Source organism: Mugil cephalus, chromosome 3 (assembly GCF_022458985.1).
Source record: "Mugil cephalus isolate CIBA_MC_2020 chromosome 3, CIBA_Mcephalus_1.1, whole genome shotgun sequence".
Taxonomy (NCBI): Eukaryota; Metazoa; Chordata; class Actinopteri; order Mugiliformes; family Mugilidae; genus Mugil; species Mugil cephalus.
This window is the reverse complement of record NC_061772.1, coordinates 10,838,470-10,863,880: the sequence shown is the minus strand read 5'-3', so window position 1 is coordinate 10,863,880 and position 25,411 is coordinate 10,838,470. Positions and strand designations below refer to the sequence as shown.

Here is a 25,411-nt window from a genome sequence, read left to right as displayed (position 1 = left end):
CCGCTTCCTTGGTTGGATAATGGGCGGACGCTGGTATTGAAAAGTAACCATCTTTAAAGTCTACTACGTGGAGAGGGGCGGTGTTTGTGTTTGCTGATAAGGCGGAAGTGACTCATTTAGGACAACCCAGATAATTACATACTAAAAACAAACTCTCGTAATCTAAAGGTGGATTTTTTCCACATTTCGTTTCCACATTAGAAGACAAATTAATCCATGAAGTAGTAACACTCAATACCTTCACCATTTTGGATTACATTTTTAAGAATGAATGCTCTGCTGCTGTATTCATGTGTCACATCTAACTTCTTCGGGCTTTAAATAAGTAAAAATAAATGTTACAAACACGTAGTTGAAACCAAATTTTATTCAATTCAAAACAGCAATGTATCGACATTATCAATACTGACAGATAAAAACACTCGCATCTAATTTCTAACAGTGTTTAAAAAAATCTCATACTAAAATTTAAAAACACAAACAGGCACAAGTTCCAGACAGTACGTTCTGACATATGGAGTAGCACTGGTAGGGAATTCAAAGTAGCAAATCAATATGAAAGCTGTGATTATCACAAATTACTCATTCAAACAAACAGGCTTCTTGTCCTTAATTAACCACAACTACAATCATTCTGCTCACAAAATAAAGTCCACATTGTACACCAGTGCAAAAAAAAAAAATAACATATTCCTCTCGTGTCCTGCTTGTCATACGAAGTGAAAGACGAGACCTAATCTGAACCACGCAGTGTAACTATGGCATCTGGTGCTCAGGTATATTGTTGCTGTGTCGTCCTATTCCATCTGTAAATCCACCTAAAGTAAGTGAGTCCTGTCTGTCAAAGGAAAACCACATGCAGTGTGCACAAAGCGATCCGTTGGCTTTAACTATTAAAAAAAAAAAAAAAAAAATTAGTTGTAGTTCCAAGCAGTGTGTGTCGCCCTCTAGTGACAATGTCATAATGCTGCAGATAAAACCCTGCAAGAGAAAAACAGTTTTGTTGAGACACTGAAGTTTTACATTATATTCACAAAGTAAACATTGGTTTCTTTTGGCCAATACTTTATATCCTACTATGTTTTATGTTTTGTTGTCTTACCTGAGGTTTTATTTGGGAATTCCTGCCACAATTTCAGACTCAATACCACAATGATCAGACCCACGCAGGAATTTAAAGTACCCTGAAGATCAGAAGCACAACGACGTTAGTTCAACGTACAATCAAGAAAGCAACACATGCACGTCTCGAGTGTGACTGCATACAGACGCACACAAATATGGCGGGAACCTTTAAAATGCATGGAGTTGTACATATGAAAGCATAACAGACTTGTACATTGGTAGATTCATTATTTAAGTAAAGGTGAAATTATTTTAGTACAACCAGTGTATTGGCTCCAACAAAAATTGTCACTTTTACACACACAAACACTATATAAGAAATGACTATTTTCGTGGCAACAGTAAATTCAGTGTTTTTACTCACCCTTGTCACCCCAGTCAGTGTTCCAGGAGTTGGCACAGAGCCAGTAGGGGACACCGTTCTCCTCTCCCCAGCCCAGGATCTTGATGGCATGTCCACCCACAGCAGATCCTGACATGTGCTGATACACACCTGCAAGGAACCGGAGATCAGACACATTTAACACACCTCCACGCAGAACTGTTTATACCACATGTCTCACTGGTGCATGTATTCTTACCAGACTTGTACGAGACGAAGTCCTCATAGACTGTGAACGCTCCCTCTACGGGGCCGTTCTTGTAGATCTCATGTTGGATCTGCTCCTCCTCTGACGGCACGCTGTACGATGTTTTACCTGCAACACACTTTGAGTTAGGTTCCTCTACTGCATGTGTGTGTGTGTGTGTTCACCAACATTAGGGCTTCATGTAGTAACTAGTGGTAATTAGTGGGGTAATGACTCAGTTAAATATGAAGCATACTTAGTCAAGACAGTAAATCATCCATCTATTATTCAAATTAACTTTACCAAATGCATTTCAACAGACTGAAGCAATCACACGACGAGAAAAAAAAAAAATCCTTTTTTAATTTAAATGTAAATTAATGTGTTTTATAATTACTGGCCAATACCCTCAAACACAGCTCATTTTAGAGTTATTTGGGAAACAGTCTCCTCACCGTAGTGCTTGTCATCCTGGTAGCTGGGTTGGTATCCAGATTCACAGCTGTGTATGCACTCGGGTGTGTCGCCACCCTCCCCAGTGCAGGGAGGCCTGCTCCCATTCACATGGTGCTCACAGGGGGCGATGGTGTAGGGCCGGCAACCTGTAGACCCAAACGTATGACGTCATTATTGTAGATGCCCACACACACGCACACGTGTGTGTGAACCACTATAGGAAACAAACTCACCAATATGGGAGTCATAGAGACCTCCAGAGACCAGTCCCTCTTTGGTCCAGTAGTTCCAGGCAGCTGAAGGGTAGCCACCATTGCATCTTAAAAGCCAGAAAAAAAATCTTTTACTATCACATATTTCAGCTTTGCGCATTGACATAACTTCAGATGTCCATTGTGCCCAATAACAGGAGGCACTCGTGATTTTTTTTTTTCCTCCTCCTACTACTGATTCTGTAACAATGCGAAAAGAGAAAGTGTTTCCACATCGCTGCCTCTCACCCCATGCCACAGCTTTCACAGCACGTCAGCAGATCCTCGGAGGAGATCTCTACATTGACCTTGGCGTTGCTGTGGATGCATACGCGGTCGGAGATGGCCTCTGCAGCACCAAACGCCTGGGGGGGAAGAAGTAACCACCAAATCAAAGAGGGCAACAGTGCACGAATGAGATTTCACTTTACAGCAGCATAAATGTTTGATTGACTTCATCTGAACTGTGGGTCTGTGTAATAGAGGTTATCATGTGCTGTACATATTACAAAACCCTTGAAGGCAAATAATCCCAGCTGCACGTCATAACTTTTTTTTTTTTTTCTTTTTTTTAAAGCAGCGAGTGTTTATCTCACCCAGCAGGATCCACAGGAGCCCTGGTCTCTGATCTCCTTCAGGGTGGGACAGTTGGGCCACTGCTCCCTGGCGTCAAACTGTTTGGGCAGCGCCACGTCTCCAACATACTGAACCCTGCAGAAGAGAACACAGTCACAGGTTCGAGAATTACTCAAGCGGCAAACTCGGAGGTTGAAAACTGGAGCCAACGCTGAAGTCTCACTTCCTCAAACGACTAGAGGCTTCCTCAAAAACATGAGTCAAACCCCATGGACCTTCAAGTTAAAATACTCGACAGTGTGGGGTGGAATTCTAATACAACTCATTTTAATCATATCAAGATTAAAGCCATGTATTATTAAAGGGTGTGGTCACTCTCAGCGCGTGCTGTCGCAGATAAGGTTTCACCCACCAGCCTCATTTTCACCTCTTTGCCCATTTTTTGTATAAATCAGGCGTGAGGAGGAAGAGGAGGACGACATGGTCTGATGACCAGTCACCACACTGACCTTCAAAAACTCTTCAGGAAACTTATGAGTGTTGTTACACAGGGCACATCTTTACTTTATGCTACCGCAGTGTAACACAATAAGTCAGCCACCCATATTATTGTATGTTTTTATTGGGAACACCTGTGGGTGGTGACGTAATGTGTAAGTAGATGCCCGTCAGACAAATTATAAGCAAGACTTACATGATTGGCAGTTTGGGTCCCTTCAGCAATGTACCGCAGAGTTTCCGGACATAACTGTAGTCAACGTTACGGAAGTTGTGACCAGCCTGCAGCACAGGGAGGAGATTGAGTCAGACCGAGTTCATCTGGTTGAATTCTTAACTGAAGGAAAAGGAAATCTTACCTTCCAAGTTGTATTTAATTTATTGATATGGTTGATCATCTCATCAGACAATGGATGGATGTGGGGCCTGGCCAGGCTCACCGACAGGCTGGCAGCCAGGAGGAGGATGGCTGAGTGCCACATTGTGCCTGGAAGACGCGAGAGGAAAAACCCCATTAGGAGCTGACATCATATCCAGCAGCCATAAGCTCCGGGCTACGGTAACATAATAATTTATAATTTGATACAAACCCAAACCTAAACATAGTTTTGAAGCTTTGTTAACATGTTTCAGTTTCAAAGAATTATTTTAGTAGAGGCAGCGCTCTAAAGACTTTGCACTATTAGATGCACGACACCAGATAAGATTCCCACTCAGACACGCTCATGAAGCTACAAGGCCAGCGCAAAAAAAAAAAAAAAAAAAGAAGCAGGTCACAGATGATAAGACATGGCCACATGGCTGAAGCTACAAGTGGAACACAATGTTCACAAGTGGCACAGAAAACACTTTTATTCTCAGTCATGCTGCTCAAAGTCTCCTCCAGTGGTTAAACACTGCACCAGCGCATGTTCAATAAGCCATCCACCCATTTCAACCAACTCACCAGACTTAAATGTCAAAGGTAAAGAAAATGCCTTTACACTCGCAACGCTCCGTGCAGGGCATCGGCTTGTGGGTTTAAATTCATGCTGCAGAAAAATGCCACAATACTGAAGTAGGAAACCCCTCCTTACCCTTGTAGATTTAAAAAAATAAATAAAAAATAAAAATCTCAAAAAGACCCAAATTAAATACAGAACATACTATTGAAGGTGAAGTAGAGCGGAGAGAACTGAGATCACTTCCATTAGAGATCATGATGTTTTCCATTAAACAGGAGAACGGGCTCGAGATGAGCAGGAAGCTCAGCAAAATCAATACCAGCGGCGCCACAGTGATGACGGGAAGATCTACTGCCCTCAAGTGCTGCATGTTATTTTATCAGAATCCAAATAAACCAAATGCGCCAACTGCCATTATATACATTATGAATATCATTTTTGTTGGCACCCAGACATATTTTTTTCCTATTGAAAGTTGCAAGTTGAACAGTTGCCTGTTCAGTAAGCACACCTGTTTATGCATGTCTTCCTGTTAATTACATCATATCGGACGTCTAGTGAAACTGGTTTTATATCACATGAGCCTACTGTAATTACTGTCAGAAAAAAGTACACAAAGGGAAGAAAGAACAGATAAGAAGAACAGATTCCCGCTACAGATAGACATGCACCGAAGACCCACTTTTCACCACGTAACCAGTGAACCGTCTAAAACGCAGTCAGAGTATTTTAAATCGTGAAGTAACAGGTTGTTATCGTAGTATGCGTCCTGTAATAATATGATTACTGTAGCCGTCAACCTCAAATAACAATTAACTGAGGTCAAAATAGGAAAAGTTAAAAACAACAATAAGTGACAAGTTTCAAGGACACTAGTGATTTCTCTACATTTCAAGAGAAGTGGGTTCAACCACAGAAACCAGTAGTTTAAAACTATTATTTGGATGTGATTTGAGGAAGTGACCCTGTTCATTTTCACAGCTGTCCTTCTTCAACAACTCCACCCTGATTACTCTCCACATGCTCCCACAGAGAGAGGAGGCCGAGGACGCTGCTGCTGAGTCATGGTAGAGGGCTGCCAGGACTTTCTGAAGAAGCAGTTTCACATCTCCAAAAAAATATCGGAAACAAAGCAGCTCACACTTTTCAGTTGCTGACTGTTTATTTCTGGTGTTGACCACATAGAGTCTTAAAGGCCGTAAAGACGCCGTGACATTTCCTCAGTGTGTGGGAGGATTAAAGATATGACAGGACTGGATGAGTCACTCACAGACCCCTCAGCACCTCAGCACCACCGATCACATAAATCCTACAATGAACCGCATTTAGTTGAATTCAACCTCTTTTAAAAAAGTTGCTGTAGTACAGTCGGGACAAAGCAAAGCTTGTCTGTTCTAGTTGACTGTACAACCTAATCAGATAATTGTGTAACACTGCAATGTAAACCCGGGCCCTGTTCCATTTGTCCTCAAATAAAACGCATTTCCTTGTTCCTTGACATCATGCTTGAGGACAGGACCTGGGGCCTAATATAGTTTACTTCATAATTCACTTCTCTGAACTGACCAGCACACTGTGACTGTATGAAATTAAACCAGTGTGGTGGTTTTACAACGAAGTTCATCCCTGTAACAGATACATGATCCTAACATAATAAACCTGCAGACTCCTCTCCCTCGTCTGAAGGACGGTTTCAGTTTCTATTTTACAGATTTCAGTATTAAGTTTCGTGTTCATTTAACATTTATCTGTACTTTCTGAAGGTGACTGGTCCTTTGTTAATGATATAGTTGTGTTTTCGCAAATGTTTTCCAGGCGTTTCTGATGTTTGATCCTCTCTGACCCTGAGGCTAAAAATAGGTCGGACAAACAACAACAACAACAGCAGCAGCAACACATGAACAAAGAGCTACACGAAAAACATTAACGACTAGTGTTTCACTTTATCAGTAAACACACATTTTCTGTTACAAACCGGTCAACACCCGTCAAACCAGTGGTTTAGCGTGTTTTCGTGTCTCGGGGTTAGCTAGCCGCTAACTCTGCGCCTGGAAGTAACGAAAGGGAACGAAACAATAAATAATAACAAATAAACTGTTACCTATAGTGAGATTGCCAACTGCTGGTGTGAACTGGGTCAGATCTTCGGGTCCAGGTGTGCCAGGTCACAGTGAGACTGTGGGTTTGAACACGGCCCTCTTTTTATTTATTCCCGAGAAGAGCACGTGAATGAGTCACATGAACTCAGCTCATGTGATCTGACCGACTCAGTCATACTCACCGACGACAGACTCCTCCTCCTTTTTATTGCTGCAGACTTGTCTTATTTGTGTTGTTAGAGCTGAACTATCACACCATATCATAAATAATCAATGAATTTAACGTGGATCCGACAAACTAAAACGCTGAAACTAAAACGGGCACAGCTGATCTCCACCAGGTGGCGCTAAAGTTCACACTTCATCTGTTCATGTGAAAATCTTGCGAAAGTATTTTTGTTTTAATAGATTTTGCAGGGTTGCAAAGTAAGAAGCAAGTATTTATATTTCACACAGTTTGAACATTGCTATACTTTAGTACGTTTATCTGACAGAATAGGACAGTTGCACAACACTATCCTACTGTACGAGTTCCTTTAGTGTATTACTGTGTTGTGGTACAAACTTGGGCAACATTTTAAAAATTGAATATAGACACGATCTTGAGAGGCCAAACACATTGCAGCCAGGAGTTATTATTAATATGTGAAGCTGAGTTCACAGAGGATCTTGGTTTACAATCTTAAATGGTGTGAAATGGGAGCTGGGTTTTAGGATTAAGAACAATAGTGATTTCTTTAAAACATTAACATGTCACCATGAATTCATTATTTAGAACAGTAAACGATCTGTTAGGCTATAAAGTCAGCACCGTGTGTGTTAATTGATCCCAAATAATAATCCAGTGGTACAAAATGTCAAACTCTAACACTGACAGAGCATATTTCAACATGTAATGAATACTGAATACTTTTACGTGTATACTTTGAGCATTTTGTATTTGCTGATGATACTTACACATTTTACTTAAGATTTCTTTTTTTACTTGGGCTGCCTCTTTTTATATAACATGTTAAAGTTTACAGTCTTTTTTTGCTGTTTTTAGTTTTATGTTATGCTGTAAAATAACCAGATTTCCATCTATGATAAATGACAGTAACAGTTGTTCCAAACAGAGATTGAGATCTGGAAACGCTGAAGAGCTATGAATCTGCAGCTCACTTCCCCTCTGACAAATGTCACTGCTTCCTTCAGCAAAGGCCAAAAGTGAACATCATCCTCACTTCTTAGTTGCAAATAATTCTTACTTCTTTTTTTTTTTTTTTTTTTATGTGTGCACTATATATAACTATATAAATGCATAGAGGTTTGGAGTATATGGCAAATGCTGTCAGCAGCATGGTTTATTTTAATCATCACTTCAATTTAAACAACATCTTGTGATTGATAGCTGATTGTGACACATTTTGTCTCTACCATGAATACTTACCACAAAGAACATGTTGTCTCACTGCTTTCTCTTCCCATTTACAGGACTGTCATCTGACTTTCAGACTGGGGAAAATACTGTAAGCACCACACGGCAGCTTTAATCATCATTTTAACAAAGAATATCCTCATTTCCTCATTTGTACGGCAAACGTAAGTGACCAAATACACTTTCATTTGCAAGCAAAGAGAGTTACTTTGTGAGAATATTATTTAGAAACACATACTGCATGTGACTACAGTCTGAGGTTGAGTGAGACTATGATGAATGGACAGTGACACACTGGATGCTGGGTAGCTGATTACAACTGGGGACAAATTAAGTTAAAAGAAAACTAATTGATTTAAAACACTACCTAAACAATAAGGTGATTTCTGCTGCTTCTGATGCTTTAATATCTGATCTATTGAAGATGCCCCCTGTGTGAAAGTCTAGTTCAAATCATTTATTATTTTAACTAATATTATACTGAAATAATACCTAATTTCATTTATCATTAGATAAACATGTAGCATAGGAATGCCATGCACAAAGACTATAGGGAGGATCCCTCTCACACATTATCCCAGCCCTACATTTGCAAATCTCTGCATCTCTGCACATGCACTGAGAGGTTCATTTTCTCAACATTTAATTTGTGATTCAGTCACACATCACTGAGGCTGATGAATGCAACACAACAGAGCACTCGCGGATCATGATTAATGACTTTATTTTGTCACATCAACAGCACACTTAATGCGTCACTACTACCAACCACAGTTGTTCTGTGGAAATCCTTGCAGAGATGAGGTGATGGAGGCCATCCAGTGCGTAGATGAAGTCAACAATCTACATAGTTCTGTCAACAAAAACTATCTGAAACAACTTCACGTGTGAAACTTCAACACAGAACTTTGTCCACAGATTTCATAACAGATGTGAACGTAACATAACAAATGTGGTGACATATAAAAAAATACAAAATGAATTGAATTATAAACTAAAGTGAATATTCTTATATACAACAGGCACGGGAAGCAAAGCATGTTATGCTATTACAAAGCAATATACACACATGAGACAAGCATGGCAGCACACGCTGTCTCTCTACAAGGCAAAGCGTTGAGTCATGATAATCGGTGTGTCGCTGCAGCCTAAACTCGTGCGCGTACATATTTTTTTCCACTAAGATACATTTCGTTAGCTGGACTATTGCTCTGCATACACATACATTCAAGCATGTGTTAACTACTATAATGTGCATGTGTTAAAGTAAGTGCTTTCTTTCTCTATATGAGTGGATACAACTCTCTGGTTGCCTGTATGGATGAGTAACATGCAGTGACTCTTCAATCTATCAGAAGCCTGCTGTTTACGGGCGCTATCAGATAGAAACAGTGTGATGAAGTGGTTCTACCAAGAGCAGATCTTTCTCTGTACTTTCATAAACCTGTAGAATAGCTCCAGTGTTGCACTTTTTGCAGCGCAACCATTCACCTGATTATCCAGACACAATCTGTTACTGTTTCACAGTCACACTTTGTTTAGAAACAAACAACAAAATATTAAAGCCTGTGAACAAATTCACTTGGAAGACTGGAATTGTCATTCATTGATCATTCTATTGCATTTCACATATTTGCTCCATAAAATGTAATACATAAAAATACATAAAACGTTTCCATATCTCTGACATAATACTGGCACCGACTAGACTTGAAACCCATAGCAGCATTTCTTTTCTACCTTTATTTAAACTCTGAACTTACGTTCCTTGTCTATTTTGTCTCCTTACAGTTTACAGAGTGTTTAAAATGTTTAACAGGTGGTTAAACTGTGTCCGGTTATACACAGAAAAAGAGAATAAATCAGTTTTGGGTAATTGAAATTCACTTCTGCTGAGGTAGGAGGTTCAACAAATAGATAAGCCGCAAAAAATGTTGTGAATTGAATTGTTTACAAGAACTACATCAAAAAAGATTTTCCCATCTCAATAAATGCCTCTTAGCTTTTATTATCCCATTAGTTTTAATTGGGACCTCAACTACTAAACCCAGTCAATATAAAAGCTGATCTGGGGTTTTAGTTTGAACAATGAAGTAAACGTTAATCTATACATGATGTTGTTCACATTAACAACGCACACGACAGACAAATGCTGCTACTGCAGATCACTATCTTGTATCACACATTATAACTTGTCACCATTCAACTTCCTTCAGTTACAACAAGAGACAAGATGTGATTGTCAGAGGTGTTCATTAAAGTTTCTTCCTCTCTTTCTGTCTGTTGTTCTTCATCGTATCCAAGCCTCTAGATAAGTCAAATAATTTTATTAACAAGTCAAATATAAATGATATTTGTTCACTAAAACCTTAAAACATGTAATCAGCAACTTAATAATATGAGATAAATAATTAAAACAGGGAAGCATCAGGTTATTCTCCTTGAATATACTATATTGCTCAGTTGACCTTTCATAAATTTCCTCGTTACAACTGAAGTGTAGTTTGCAAAATGTCATGCTACAACAACTGAGATGGAAAACCATGAACCAGCTGTAACTTTTGTGTAGTAAAGTGCAGACTGAGTGAAATTATTGCATTGCATTTAAAGCAAACAAATAATTAGCAAAGGGAAATCTTCCTTCATTTTATATGTTTTTATAAGCTATATGCTATATGCACTTTAAGCCTTTGCTTTTAGTCTTTGTCCGTCTGATAGTTTTACTGAAACGAGGACAGACACTTCTATTGAGTCATTTTACAAGAAATTAGGACGTCTGTTTTTCCATGTATGACAGTGATGGGTGTAAACACCAGCTGTGTGCTGTACAGTCAACATAGAAAGCACCTGATGGACTGAGTGGATGAGTGGATTCCTGAACAGCGGACGGGATTTTTGACATCATCTACAGTTAAGAAAATCGAAATAAAAAGTGAAATAGCCGGGCTGTCAGCAGGTTTGGTTCCTTTGCAATACTTTGCCTTGTTCCTTATATATCTATTGTTTCAATGTGATTGTCTGTTGCTATTTAAAATTCAGCCTTTGTGTAAAGTCATATTTTAATATTTCTTTTCTTAGCAACTGGTTAACGTAAACTATAGAAGTGAAATTTCTCCCAAATCTGAAACTGACGGTTCTCTCTATAAACCAGTATTTGTCACTGGTAACCACTTTAATTTCTCACATAAGGACATAAATAGTTTTTTTTAATCTTCCTGCAAACAGCAAAAAACATGAGGAGGTTCATGCTATTCATACCTTCCTAAGGCAACTGCTCTAATTATCCCTCGACCCTCCTGAGCATCCACACACACACCGCTACATCTCTGCATTTAATTCTCTGCACAAGGGGAAAAATATAATTTACACTGTCTATTATCCTTCGATGGTTGGTGGTGAAATGAAAAGACCTCTTAACCAGATGTTAGTGAATGCATGATTTCATGCCACAGCTAAACTAGAAAAGACACCATTCCTCACCCAGGATTTTCCTCACCCATTACCCTATCCTCCTTACACTGCTCTCTCTCTACTGTCCACAAACTGGACCATCTGTTTGCGAGCGTGGGAAATGACCGGAGTGAGGGGAACGATTTGGATGCCAGGCGCAGTAGCACCGGGGGTTGAAGCTGCTGGAGTTGAAGCTGCAGGTGTTGTAGCCCCTGGAGTTGACGCTGCAGGTGTTGAAGTACCCGGAGTTGAAGCGGCAGGTGTTGAATTACCAGGGGTCCCACCTGGGGTAGCGCCTGGTGTTGTGCCAGGAGTGGCGGGAGTGACAACAACAGGGGTCAGGCTTGGACTTTCAGCCCCTGCTCGAGGCTCCTCCATTCGTGGGGTGGATGTGACAAAACGGGCCTCCCTGATCCGATAGGGGGTTCTGTAGCCGGAGAAGGGCGACAGCTCTGAGCCCCAACCGAGATAGCTCCCACTGGAGGGAGACTGTGCGTCTGCGCTGAAATACAGCGTAGTGCTGGATTCTCCGGGGATCCCCGATTTGTTCTCCGGGGAACCGATCAGGAGAGGGGACCGTCGCTCAGGTGACCAGCCGGGCGTCTTGATGTCCAGAGAACCCACGGAGGACGAGACTTCTGTCAGAGTTGCAGCGTTGCTGTCGATGTGGCGGAGGCTTCCACCTTGTTGAGGAGATGAGAGTGATGGAGAGCCGTAAGCTGCACTCTGGAACTCCTCGTCACCTTGGAAAACAAAAGCAATTTAAAAAGTTAAGTCGTCCACCGGGATTAGTAGAGGTGGAAGAACCGGGGCACTTCTCTAATCACTGCAAAAGATCTGATTTCAGACAAATACTTTAAGATATAATTGATTTGAATGGCTTATAACAACACACAATGTTAACTACAGGGAAAACTGAATAACTTATCATCTATAGCAGAGTCAAGTTTTAACTTTCCATGGTCCAGATTAAAACATGAGATAAACTACAAGTGGTATGTTCTACGTGTAAATGCTCCTTCTAATGAAAATAAAAAAATCTATAAAGTTATAGACATCCAGAAATATTTACTGAGTAGCTGGTGAACATAGTTTAGCATTTAGCTGCTAAAGAGACATACACTGTATTTTGCTGGCAGGAACTAGAACTAAGAGGGAGTTCATCAGAAGGTCTGAAACACAAAACTGGACAAGTGATAATGTTTCTCTGTGTTTGTGTGTTGTGTCAATAGACAACAGTGAAGCTGGACAAGTGGCACCTCATCAAAATGTGTTTGTTCCATTGATAGATAAAAGAAGGTGATGCTGTCAAACTCTGTTCTGTATCAATATACTGTATGCTAGTATTACGTGATTAAATGTGTGACAGTGTAGCACTAAACAACTGTACTTCATGTATTTGTGTTAACTGTGTTTATGAGTCTTTGTGTAGAGTGTGGTGTTTATCTGATATCTAACCTTTGTCCTCTGATGGAGGGGCGCTGGAATCTTCTTCTGCGGTCTCTTCTAAAATAACCTCCTGTACTGGGATGATCTCTGGAAACCTTCTCATATCCTGGATCGATGTGGGAGGAGCTTTCCTCACCGGTCGGGCCACTATACTGGCATGAGCTGGCTTTGGTGGCTGGACCACCTCTGTCACCTGGACACAAGGGGGGACAGGTGAGCCTCGGCCTGCAGACGTAAACCGCTGTGACCACATAGGTTGTCATACAGCCTCGTAGTGTCCCACTGAATCTACTGAAAACTATGAGTTTACTATTGTCTTAGATTAAAATTGCTAAGGACAAATAAACAAAGGCCTTGCCTGTGGTGTCTGGGTCTGTGGGGGAGCCGGAGGAGGAGCTGGTGGCGAGATCTGAGGAACCTGCGGCTGAACAGGTGGAACCTGACAAATCACAGAACAAGTAAGAATAATAAGTCCGTCCACCATCACACTGAGGCAATGTTTAAGCATGACTAAGAATACAACGAACCCGAGGGACATAATGCTCATCGGGGGAATGAAGTTCTTCAGACAGACCCATCAGTCCGGCTAGTCCGCCCTCACCATACGCAGACCAGATAGTCGAAATACTCCCAGTCTTCATAGCCAAGCAAATAAGCAGCCAGTGGTGATGATTCCAGCCCTCCCATTGGCGAGGAAGGTCCATGAGGGTCCCACCTCCTGTTCACAATATCCACAGTCAGATAGATAGATAGATAGATAGATAGATAGATAGATAGATATTCTTCATTGATTCTTCAATTATTTATTTACAGAACAGACCAGACAGTGTTGCATGGCGATGGAAAGTGGGCGTGACTTTCTCTTCCAGTGAAAGCGTAGATCCACGCTCCGTGCAGGCTCCACCTATCCCCCTGTGGCGAATACTTTGGAAGATCTCAAAAGACTTAGGGTGGAGGAAACGGTAGTACAGCACCAACGCTATCACCCCTGAAAGAAAATTAGACAACAAAGAAACAAAAAATGACACATGCAAAAACAAATAATAAGCAGACGCACTGTATAATTTGAAATATAGCATGTGGCTTTACCAATAAGGAAGCTGCAGAACACTGCAGCTGGGATGCCCACAGTGTCCCAGGACACCATGGTAAAGAGCCAGGAGGAGGCCAGAAGAAGAAAAGCATTTTCTAAGAACATTGCCTGAGGAAGAATGAACAGAAAGACAGAATATATCAGTCCTCCATCATCAAATATCCAGCAAATATCTGTATTTACTTCAGTTTTAGCTGTTATTTACTTAATATATGAGGTCAACAGACTAAACAAACTGGTGAGGAAAGCCCACCCGGTGGTGGGATTGATCTTGGACTGCTTGGAAACAGTGGCTCTGAGGAAGGTGAAAGACAAAATCTGTGCAATATTGAACAATCCCTCTCAGCCTCTGCATGAGGAGCTGTGGCTGATGGGCAGCTCATTCAGCCAGCGGATCATCCCACCTCGAGCTCATATGTAGCATACTCACATTGTCACTTTATCCACAACTGTTGTCACTTTGTGTACTGTACTTCTTGTTGCCTGTTGTGTTTGTTCTATTTAATGTTGTTTTATGTTGTTTGCTGTGTGCCTCTGTGTCCTGTTTAATTTCTTTCTGGTCACTGAATTTCCCCAATGGGGAATTATCTTATCTTATCTTATCTTATCTTATCTTATCTTATCTTATTTTATCTTAATATGACACTTGGCTCCAAAAAAAAATTAAAATAATTTGGGACCAGACATTAAAATAATGTTTTTGACAACATGTTCAGGGAAGAAATGTATTAGCATGCAGTCATCATTTCAAATTCTTCCATGACTAAGTCAGTGAGCCCACAACCTCCATCATGATGAGACACATACCAGGTAGAACCCGGCCATGCGGTATCTGGATTGACCGTACTTCACATTGAGGAAGAGAAAGATATGAATGGCCCCCAGAATAAGGTTGAAGAGGCTCCATTGACCGGGTGAATTTACGATGTCGGTCTGCTGGGACACCATCCAGAAAGTTGCACCCAGCCAATGTACACCTGAGACAAACACACACACACACATCAAAACTGATATTCAACCTCTAATATGGCAAATAAATACAAGTACAACTAGACACAATGCTTATAGTGTTACTCAGCATTAACAAATGTTCAGATGAAGCATTTGCAGCCAGTCTTACCGATCACTCCCAGGATCCACTGTTTGAAGATACGTGTGAAGAGCATGAGTACAGCAAACCTAGATCCCAACATGCTGACCTGCACACAGAGGAAACATACTTGTTACATGCAAACTTATCAAAATGTCACTTGTGATATTGTTCAGCGTGTATGCTGTACATACTGGTTGTTGGAAAGCTTAAATATGCTCACCCTCCACAGCAGTCGACAGAGAATGGCAGCAGGGGTCATATGTAAGTGTCCAGGTCTGATGAGTGAACAAGCTCTGGCGTAAAGGACCAAGGCCCAGGCGAGAGACAACAAACACACCACAAAACACACCGAGGCTGGAGGTGTTAGAGACGGGAGAGAGGGGCAGAAAGAAAATAAATGAAATGTAATTCATCAGGGTAACATTACCTTTCATCCTTTCTGTCCTGTTTAGGTCTCCACTGCCCTCTTCAGGAAATGTCTAGTAGTGCTTCCATTAACTAGACACTAGCTTTGCAGTTAGTATGCACTAGGTTTATCATAGTGTCTGACGTGGTGCCAAAATCACAGAATATATGGATGATTCTGAGGCAATAAGTAGAAACTCCCTGCATAGCTTCATAAAGCTGGAGTGAGAATTGTGCTTTCATTTTTCTAGGTACGTCAATAAAAGACGCTTCTTTGACAAAAAAATTTGAGAAATATAGAGATTAACTGCTTTAAAACGAGTTTATTGCAAATCTATTGGAGTACTTACGAGTTGGACAAGTACTTACTTTACTACCACACACACAGAATTGTAGAACTTATTAGATTCGTTTCACAATTCAGACTGCAATTAAACAGGGCACCTATTTATTTTATGTCATCTAACACAGATTTTACAGGGGTGGTGTTGGTTCTGAGTTACCTTTTGTAGCCTAAACCTGTTGGTGATAGTTGAGGTTCACTCTCACCCAGTCACATTCATCATTCACAACTCTGCCGCTTTGTTTACCTGGAGATTTGAGTCCTATGTCAGTGCAGATGAGTACATAGGTCTGCAGCAGCGTCTCGGGGAGCGTGACCACCAAGGCCTCAAACAGACGTAAGGCAGAGGCATCAGCCTGCTGCATGATCTCACTATACACATCCTCATCTGGCAGACGCATACACTCCCACAGCCTGTGAAAGCCAACCAATCATGAGCACAAACAAAGAGGCAGACGTTACAGAAAGAGACATTACAGTTATTATCATCATACATTAGTGATGATGGATTTTAACCTCAGCCCAACCCTTCAATTAGCACAAAAGTGTTACCATTACAGAATGTTTGAGCGTTGTTGGTTACTGATGTCATAAGTTCATCACAGCACAAAGATGTAAGGTCAACACACCTTTTAAAGATACCGAGATGCAGTATGTGCGTCCACCTGAGAGACTTCCTGCGGATCCGTCCATCAGACAGGTACCACAGATAACTGAGCCACTGAGGACCCCAACCTGAGGAACACGAGGTGATAAACATTATTTTCAATCATTCTTTGTCTATCAGTTTATCTTCTGTGTCTATGTACTGGTCAGTTTAGTGTTGTAGTTGTCACCTGGGAGCAGGAACAGTGCAGTGAAGCCGGCCAGATGGGCGTAGCAGTAGTTGTGACCTATCCACAGATAGTACACAAAGCAGTAGATCACTGTAAAAGGAGAGAAAGCACACTCATATAAACAGGCCATCAACACTCATATACTCATTTGGACTGTCACTGACATTTCTAATAAACCCATAATGATTGAACACACTCACATAGTCCGGTAAATCCAGTTGAGGATTGTAATGCAACACATTTATTTACATGTACTGGAGTAAACTTTATAGATGTAAAAATACCTGGTGGTGAGATTGAAACGGATCATTCTCCCTTACAAGTAGAAGATGGATAAAAACACCTGCTCTAGAGTCAAAGTTGTGTTTGTTTGTGTTGCAGACATGGTGCAACAAAGCAGACACACTGTGGAAGCGCACATGCTCCCTATGTAGATAAAAGGGGCTCATTCTATTCTAACAGAACATTTTTGTTCTTTAATTAAATAAAAAATGATTCCCCAGTTCTGTTAATAGAGTCCCATAAATCCAGCACTCAGGATATTTAAGATAGTTGAGGGTTTCCGTTCAATGTTGATTTATACTCGAAAATACACTAAAGAAATATCATGTTTATTTCTGTCAGCAACAGTTACTGACCTACTCAAGAGTTTGCACAAATTATCTCTGTTGTGTCTATCATCTATTCACATTCAACTGCCTTCTACATATTAGTGCATCATTACCAAACAGTGTGCATAATAATACTGACAGGGGCATTCTGCTAAATGATGAGTTCCTGTAACAGATAAAGCCTAGGCTTTAAATCCAATATCAAATTCTGTTGTCTCTACTTGAGAGAAGGTTAAGACAGACTTCACACAATAATACTACATGAGCATGTAAACTACAGTACTCTGATCCAGCATGTTGATATTACAGCGTTACAGCATCAGTGTATTCTGTAATGTTTACACTGTACTGTTTAGATTAGTTTTTGCTAGGAGGAGTAACCTACAGCATCATATCACTGGATGAATGCCAGAACATTTGGTATGCACTTTTTCAATGACCTCTGTTCTGCACTTCATCCCCATCTACAGTTATTACTGACAACAAAGCTGCCTGCCTTCTACACCTCAGTCTGGGGCTCTGCAGCTCTGCCATCCTCCACCCCTCCATCCGTGAAACCTGACCCGGTTCAGCAGCTAAACAGGCGGGCTGTCCGGGCAGACTAGGCCCCGTCCTGGGATACGCCCATCCCCTCGTCCATTCATGGACCTCCAAAAAAAAGAGCGCTGAAATGTGTCAACATGCCTCTTGTTGATTTTTATTCAGGACTGATAACTTTAAAACGACACAATTTAAAGGTGGGAAACTCTGATATGAGTCAGCAGTCTTGCGGCGCAGGATTTCATAACATGCGTGATGTAAAAAAAAAATAGGAAAGGGGACTGCAGAGTCTTTTGCGGCTCTGTTAATCGTGACAATACAACCGGAGGAAGATGCTCGAGTGAAAACAAACTTTGAATGTTGAATTACTGCAGATTCAAAAGCACACCAATGGCTGTCTCTACTTGTCTGTCCTCCAACCTCAGTGGCTGTCACGCTGTGCATCCATGCACTACGGCCAAGATGGCACACGCATAACGCACGTGAGCGCGCGCACACGCACACGCACAATAAAGTCAAAAATGGCAATATAGATTTAAGCTTAGGGACATCTTTACAATCAGCTAAACACACCGTCCCGTCCGTGACACAGCATCTTGTTAAGTGTATGTGTGTGTATGTGTGAGAATGTCTATGTGTGCGTGTGTGTGTGCGTCTCAGGTAGGACTCACGCGCAGTCCTCTCTGCAACGATGAGAAATGCGGTAAAGGCGAAGACGCAAACTTGGCAGCACGGCATGCAGGCGCCTCCGTGGCTCGGAGTGGCCGTGTAGTCTCTCATGTTTAATCCTCGACCGTGTTCTCAAATTGTTCTGCGGTGACAGCGCATCGGTGTTGTTCTCGTCCAGAGGAGTCGGTCCAGCTGCATCAGCCCGCTCTCCCTGCTCCCAGATCCCCGGCCCAACGTCCCCGCCCGTCCCGTTAAAGAGATAGCACTGGTGGTGTAGGGAGGTAAAACAAGACACTGATGAGACGGCTTCACTTTTAACATTATCAGTATTTAATGTCTGGTCACCCCTTCCCTTTTCACGTTTAATTACAGGACATAGAGATCCTATGATAGACACTATGGTCAATTATCAGTCAAAGTACTGACAACAAAATGTAGTTAAATTATTAAAGTATGACATTAGTCTCTGTGACTGATAAATTATTACATGTCAAATTATTCACACTAAAGCATCAGTGTGTAAGCAGCATGTCACTATTATATAGTCTGTGCTGCAGAGGGAGCTACTTTCAATTCTTCACCTACTCTCTCGGTGTTATACACATGGGTATCAGATCTGGGGTGGACAGAAAAGTTTTGTCTATGAAATATGATCTGTTAAATCTTCTTAAAACAAATTAAATCTGTATTTAGTGGCATTATATGGGAATAATTAAGTAAAGTAGCCTACTTCTTGTAATTACATTAGATTATTGGATTCAGATTCAGATTATTGGGGGGAGACTTTTGTGAGAGGGAGGCCTTTATTTCCAATTCCCTTTCATATTGGCAGACTACGCACCGGTATATTTGTTTTCCTACCATTTACTCTGTTGTTTTTCATTACACCATACACGCAACAGCAGCCGGACAGGGTTAAACGCTTAAGCACGGGTGGAACAAATAAAAACACCACTGTATCAGTTAAAAAAAAAAAAAAAAGTCAGGGTCAATTTATTGGGCAAACTGACAAGGTGGCCATAGGGTTATTCTTTGCGGAACAATATTAAAGCGTTTCGCAGCTTCCTTTCCTTCATTTTGCTCTGCATTTTTCAAAACCTATTCGAAGTTCACGTGAAATTTTCTTCTTTACGCCACGTTGAAATAATAATAATGATGATGATGTGTGCAGTGTGCTGCTGAGATAAAGGCAGTTGTATACTTTGTCTGCAGTTGAAAGCTGTTAATTATATGATGGTTTTACCTAGACATCATGTTTATGTACATTGGTTTATGGTGATTTATTTGCGTAGTGTACGTAGTTACTGCATGTATCTGTGACCTGCTTGATGTGCTGCTGTATTGCATCAGGGTATCAAACATATCATTTTATCTTAATACTATTTTCTTTATGATTTACAGGCTCAAAAACTCCTAATTCTCTATTACTGCAACGTACTGTATGTGTCAATGTGCTCCATTTGTAGTTAATAACTTCATATGAATCCAAAGCCCTTTGCAGCGTAGCTCAGCTCTAACTTATTGCCAGAAAAAGCAAAGCTCGGATTATTGACCTGGGCTGTTTTCTTACACAATTCAACATGTTTAGAACAGACTGTCACAGTGCAAGAGAATTAGTAACAGAAAAAAAGGCAACACGCAAGGCTCGTAAATCACAACCTTCCACACACAAAAATAAATAAATAAATCAGAACATAAAAAAGAAATATCCAGGAATAAAGTGTGCTTCATGTTTGCCTTAAAAATGTATCTTGTCTTCATCTTGTCGTCATAGTAAACTTTCTACAGATCTCTGGAGGGCATCAGGAACCGACACCTCTGGTCTACTTTGGACAAAGCACTGACAATAACAGCAGAGATGGATTTTAACTGTGGCTGAGTTTGTATAAAACCAAATTACACAAGGTACAAAAGGAAAAAACAACAGGAACACATCTAAATGTGAGCACATCATTTATATAAAAAAAAAACCCAGAACCATATCAAACCTATTTCAGATGCAGTTTGGGTGAAACAAAGCCTAAACGCAGACTTCATAGCTAATAATCACAAAGCAGTGTCTCAGATGTTAAACTTCCTTGATGTGCAGAGGTTCCTTTAGTGGGACAAAACCTTCACCTTCTGTTACTGTTTTCATTGTTTCATCTTCAGAGAAATAAGAGTTCAGAAACTGAGAGAGAGACAGAAAATAACCTGGTTTTCACTGCATCCGCTCTCAAAAGTTTGTCTGCTCTGAATAACAGGAAAGTCCGTTTCTTCACAGGAGTAACAGTGAAAAAACATAGAAAGAGAGAAAATTAAAGACAAGGAAAAACTTAAGGAAGATACAAAATTAAAAATACGAGAGCAGGCAGGAATGCAGCAACCAGTGAAAATCTTACATGTAACTTTCATGGGATCAATACGGAGATTAAAGACAATAAAACAAATAAAGGAGGCCGGTCCTCACTATAATAACAAAGTACTGACTGATTCGAATCATTTCTCCGTGGGGCCCTGAGACGTCCTGCTCCGCGTTTAACCTTCCTCTTCTTCTTCAGTGACTCCCGGTGCTCCTTCTTACGCTTCTGAACATCAGTGAGTTCATTTGTGGCCTCTCTGACGATTATCCATCTTGTTTTTGGACTTTTCTTGGTTGTTTGACCTCTCCTGTGGAAGGTTGTCTTAAACCTCTTCTACTTGTTCACAACTGTAGATTTGTGGATTCAGAGGTGGTTTTGTAATCTTTACAAGCCCAATGAGCAACAAGAACTCTTTATCTGAGGTCCTCAGAAAGCAACTCCTCCTCATGTCTAACAAGTCTCTTTAATCACAGTGCAGTTCCCGAGCACGATGAAAAGGAGGTTGGGTGTTTGTAACAATCGCCAGCTGTGGAAGGACATTGTGGGAGCAGCATCCAACTACCCTCCTCAGTCGGTGGCTTTTCCAGGAGTGATTGTTGGCCACCGACATCTAAGGACAATTATGTATGTACCCTGTGCTTACGTTCAACTCATTCACAGTTAAATCTTTACAGTAGAAGATCAAACATGGTTACTGAAAACAGCCTTGTTTTTATAGGCTGGTATCAAAAGATGGAAAGTCTAATGTGTCTCGTTTTTTTTGTGTTTGTTTGTTTTTGTTTTTTTTTACAAGGCAAAAAGAGAAAGGGTGATATGAGGAGGATTCAACCTGGTGTTGAAGGTAAGAGAATATTTCTGTAGAAAAAATGGATAAATTGCACATACCACAATTTCATTTAAAGACACAAAATGCAAACGATAAAACTTCATTTGTTGTCAGCCAAATAAATTTTCTTTTTCAAGAGTGCAAGTTTAAGAAGCAGCGTTTGGTTTTAAAACAGTTTTGCTCAAGGCTAAATGGACTGATGAGTTTCTGCATGTGAATTTAAGACGCTGAACAAACAGCCAAGAAGCAGCGAGTGGCGCTGGTGCATTAACAGGACGTTGCATCGTAGCCTGGTGTCTGATACAGTGAGATGAATGCCATTAGTAAAGCAAGAAACTCAGAAACTCAATTCAAATCACAGACAAGTCTCTTCTCCCTCACTACAACCACCACATAGTCACATACGTCAAATCCAGCAGAATCAGCAATATCGACCCAATAAAACGGCAAAAAAAATACATAAAATATATAAATATTATTCAATTTACTCACCAGAACTTTTATTTTTCTTCTGATCCTGTGAACCAGGGGAACTGCTCCTAGTTTTTGGACTGAAAGAGTCGGACAAATCCTCTCCTGTAGCTTCTGTAGTTGTCTGATCTTTCTTAACGATGTCCAGCTTTCCTTGAAAAGTCCGTCTTGAAAATGGCTTTGCCACAAATCCTCAAACAAATCCATTTCTTCTCCTCCTTCAGCCGCTATTGAGTCAACACAACTATATTTCGTCCAGCTCGTGTGTGCGTGTCTATATTGACATTGTTTCGTTGAAAATATGGGTTCATGTGGCACTTTAAACGTAGCTACTGCCACCTGTTGGCACTTGTTGACACGACATCTACATCGAGCTTTAATTGAATATCGGCCATTAGAAGAAATACGGTAAATTAATTAAATTAAATTAAACACGGTTTTAATGAAATCAGTTTAGTAGAAAATATCATCTTTTCATCATCTTTTGAGAATATTTTGAGAAGGGGTTAAACTTTGAATTCAGTCTTGTTTCAGTAATTTAATATTTTCCTTTCTGACTTTTAGGTTAATTCGATGTAAACACACACACACACACACTTTGATTCAGCTTTTAACCATTTATGCTGTAACTAAACAATGAGAAGATAGGATGGAGGTTTCCTGGCTGAAACAAACTGTGGAGTAGTGGCATCTTATGGCCACCAGGTGAAGATGTTCTAACATATGTGGAACAGGTTTACATTTACTTTTTTCTCCATCAAATGGATCTCTTTATGTGTGAACGTGTGAACAAGCACCTCTCTTGATGATATAAGGAGTCAGATTTCTCAAGGTCAGTGTTAGACACTCAATACTGCTCACACACTCAGGTACCAGTTCATTTGGTTCACTTGTGAAAACTAATACATTGTTATATAACAGTGTTGCACTAAATCCTGCTTCATGACTGTTGTGATGTTCAGTTTATGTTGAAGCAGCATTACAGTGGTGATGATTCAGCTGGATGATCATTTTGGAGGATGTAGTTTGTGGTGTTTTTTTCAACTATAGTGAATTAGACATAAAAGAGTTTCTATTATTTAGCTCTGAGTAAAATGGGGCTGTCAAAATGTTAGAAATATAAGTCAGTACAACTCAATATAATTCAATAGTTTAATAAACCACAGCCTCCAATATGAAAAAAGAGTTCTCTGTAGTAAATATTATCACCTTCATGAAGATAAGCTTCATTGCCTGACTGTTATTATAGAATGTATTTGTTTTAACCAGTGTTTCTAGGTGTATGTCCTCTTTCTTTCTTGGCTCCGTTTCCTTCTTCATTACAAACTCTTTCTCTCTTTCATGCATGAATTATGATAAACTCACTCAGGATTTTTTTTACTAAGTGTTGTTATACATCCTTATCGGTGTAAAACAAGGTTGCAAAATAAAGATATATTCTCTCTGAACTGAGGAGGAGAGTGCGACAGAAGTAACAGTCTCTGAACTGTAGATCCTCATTGAATCTCGACTGTAACTGGTGTTTTTCATACTATATTCTTGTCAAGTCTCTGAACTGTTAAGTCTCTGAACTGAGTATATTTCCTCACAGTATCTTACAGCATGTATCATATTTCCTGTCAAATCATGTTCATTTGTTGCTCATTTTTGAGACTATTTTCTATGATAGTTACCAAAGCATCCGTAGCACAAAGCTACAAGACACTGCAAGCAGATGTACTTGGTTCTTCGTGTGCATGCAGCATCTTGGCAACTGCTGGAGTTTTTTGCTTCCTTGAGCTCGGGCCAGTGGTTTCTGGGGGCATACTGGATCTCATGGGGGACCTTAGACACTGCTCTCCGTTTTGTCGGTGGTGGAGTGGCACTGTGTTTGCCTCTGGTGTGTATCTTCACGGAGAGCACGAGCTATTGACGCCTTGAAGTGCAGCAGATCCTTTGCTTCATTTCCAGACGTTCTATAAAGGAGCCAGACATTCACAGTTGTGACATCAAGGAAGTGAATAAAAACTCTGCTGTACCACCGTTTGTTTCTGCATCGGTGGGGATACATAGCAACACATTGATCCATGAGATCTACTCCACCCATATGCTGATTGTACAGCTTCACAGAAAATGGCCTTTGGATGTTGAGCATTTGCTTCTCCTTCTTGCTCGATCTCTGTGCCACATCTGTTGGGGACAGGCCAGCGTGTGACAGTGATGTTTCGCACATTGGTCAGGACAGAGACAGATCCTCTTCCTTCTTGCTTGATTTGCTTTTCTCTTTTCAGCTTTTCTTGTGCTCCATGGAGCCTGTTGCCTCTATGTGTACCAGTGTCATAGATCCCTTGGTGTTCCAGTGCCTAAAGGAGGGGAATGGTGCAAAAGAAATTGTCAAAAAACACCTTGTGATTCTTGTCCTGAATGTCTTCACAAAGGCGCATGGCTACATCTCCAGCCATTCCCAGCTGACTGATCTCACCTCGTCCCCCAGCTGTACATGTACCCAGAGGATCCTGCTCACACCCACACTTTAATTACCCAGGCCTTGGGTTATTTGGGGACATATTGTTTGATAGACAGGCGTCCCTTGTAGAGAATCATCATCTCATTGACCGACTGAAATTCTTCTGGATCAAGTGCTGAGCAGAAGGTTCCTTGAGTGCATCCAAGACTGGTCTGATTTTGACAAACCTGTCGGCATTTTTGGGGTCCAGTGAGTAGTTGTCAACAAAGTGCATGTAACTAAGAATTTGCTCAAATCTGTTCACTGGCGTTGCATCGGCTACCAGTTCAAGACAAAGTCCTGTCTCTGATGACCAGTACATTCTGGATCTAGGATATCTGACATATGACATTTTCATATTAATTCCAAGAAATGTTTTGAACTCCTCTGAGGTCAATGGCAGCTGGTCTTTTCATTTCTGGACAGCGTAGTGGTTTGTATAGTATACAATGTCATCAATCATATCCTGGGTGAAAAGATGCATGAAGAAATCGATTACATCTGCTCCCTCAACATTCATCTTGCTCTCTCCTAAGAAAGGAGGCAGGTCTCCCTCAAACTGGTTATCCTTAGCTTTCCCGACATTTCTGACACTCTTTTCTTTTGCTTTTTTCCCCTGAGCTCTGAGAGGCGGTGGTCCCTCAGGTTCAACAGCCTCATCTCCTTCAACAGCTTCATCTCCTTCCTCAGCCTCAACTCCCTCAGCAACATTTCCAGACTCCTCACTGTCACTGTCACTGCTTGATCCTATTTCTCTGCTTGCACCTGTCTGTACTGGCAGCCATTCCTCATCACTGCTACCAGAAGCACATTCTTCCTCACTTGAGTCTGGTAACTCCTCTATTACCCTGTATGCCTGTCTT

The 25,411-nt window shown here is 40.8% G+C and overlaps 2 protein-coding genes across 2 annotated transcripts; both read right to left on the bottom strand.

Annotated features, from left to right (window-relative positions):
• Positions 1-349: 349 nt before the first annotated feature.
• On the bottom strand, positions 350-6,688 carry ctsba (cathepsin Ba). The gene is made up of 11 exons (XM_047581582.1): positions 6,521-6,688; positions 3,835-3,962; positions 3,672-3,757; positions 2,998-3,112; positions 2,651-2,766; positions 2,384-2,469; positions 2,150-2,296; positions 1,707-1,823; positions 1,490-1,618; positions 1,103-1,184; positions 350-981 (listed from the first exon to the last, which is right to left on the bottom strand). The coding sequence occupies exons 2-10, from the start codon at positions 3,955-3,957 to the stop codon at positions 1,111-1,113; spliced, it is 993 nt and encodes a 330-aa protein (XP_047437538.1). The 5' UTR covers positions 3,958-3,962; positions 6,521-6,688; the 3' UTR covers positions 350-981; positions 1,103-1,110.
• Positions 6,689-8,642: 1,954 nt separating this feature from the next.
• On the bottom strand, positions 8,643-18,646 carry xkr5b (XK related 5b). Its single transcript, XM_047581541.1, has 13 exons — positions 18,427-18,646; positions 16,605-16,694; positions 16,398-16,503; positions 16,016-16,182; positions 15,241-15,374; positions 15,048-15,126; positions 14,735-14,904; positions 13,924-14,035; positions 13,655-13,822; positions 13,362-13,552; positions 13,193-13,273; positions 12,844-13,027; positions 8,643-12,128 (listed from the first exon to the last, which is right to left on the bottom strand). The coding sequence occupies exons 1-13, from the start codon at positions 18,533-18,535 to the stop codon at positions 11,449-11,451; spliced, it is 2,271 nt and encodes a 756-aa protein (XP_047437497.1). The 5' UTR covers positions 18,536-18,646; the 3' UTR covers positions 8,643-11,448.
• Between the last annotated feature and the right edge of the window lie 6,765 nt (positions 18,647-25,411).

Excerpts from the sequence above, each read along its gene's own strand:
- ctsba (XM_047581582.1), bottom strand. The coding sequence starts at position 3,957 with ATGTGGCACTCAGCCATCCTCCTCCTGGCTGCCAGCCTGTCGGTGAGC. Across the intron at positions 3,758-3,834 it reads AATTAAATACAACTTGGAAG|GCTGGTCACAACTTCCGTAA; the intron begins GTAAGATTTCCT and ends CCTGTGCTGCAG. Across the intron at positions 2,470-2,650 it reads TGTGAAAGCTGTGGCATGGG|ATGCAATGGTGGCTACCCTT; the intron begins GTGAGAGGCAGC and ends CTGGCTTTTAAG.
- xkr5b (XM_047581541.1), bottom strand. The coding sequence starts at position 18,535 with ATGAGAGACTACACGGCCACTCCGAGCCACGGAGGCGCCTGCATGCCG. Across the intron at positions 13,823-13,923 it reads GTTCTGCAGCTTCCTTATTG|GGGTGATAGCGTTGGTGCTG; the intron begins GTAAAGCCACAT and ends ATTTTCTTTCAG. Across the intron at positions 13,028-13,192 it reads CACAGACCCAGACACCACAG|GTGACAGAGGTGGTCCAGCC; the intron begins GCAAGGCCTTTG and ends CCTTGTGTCCAG.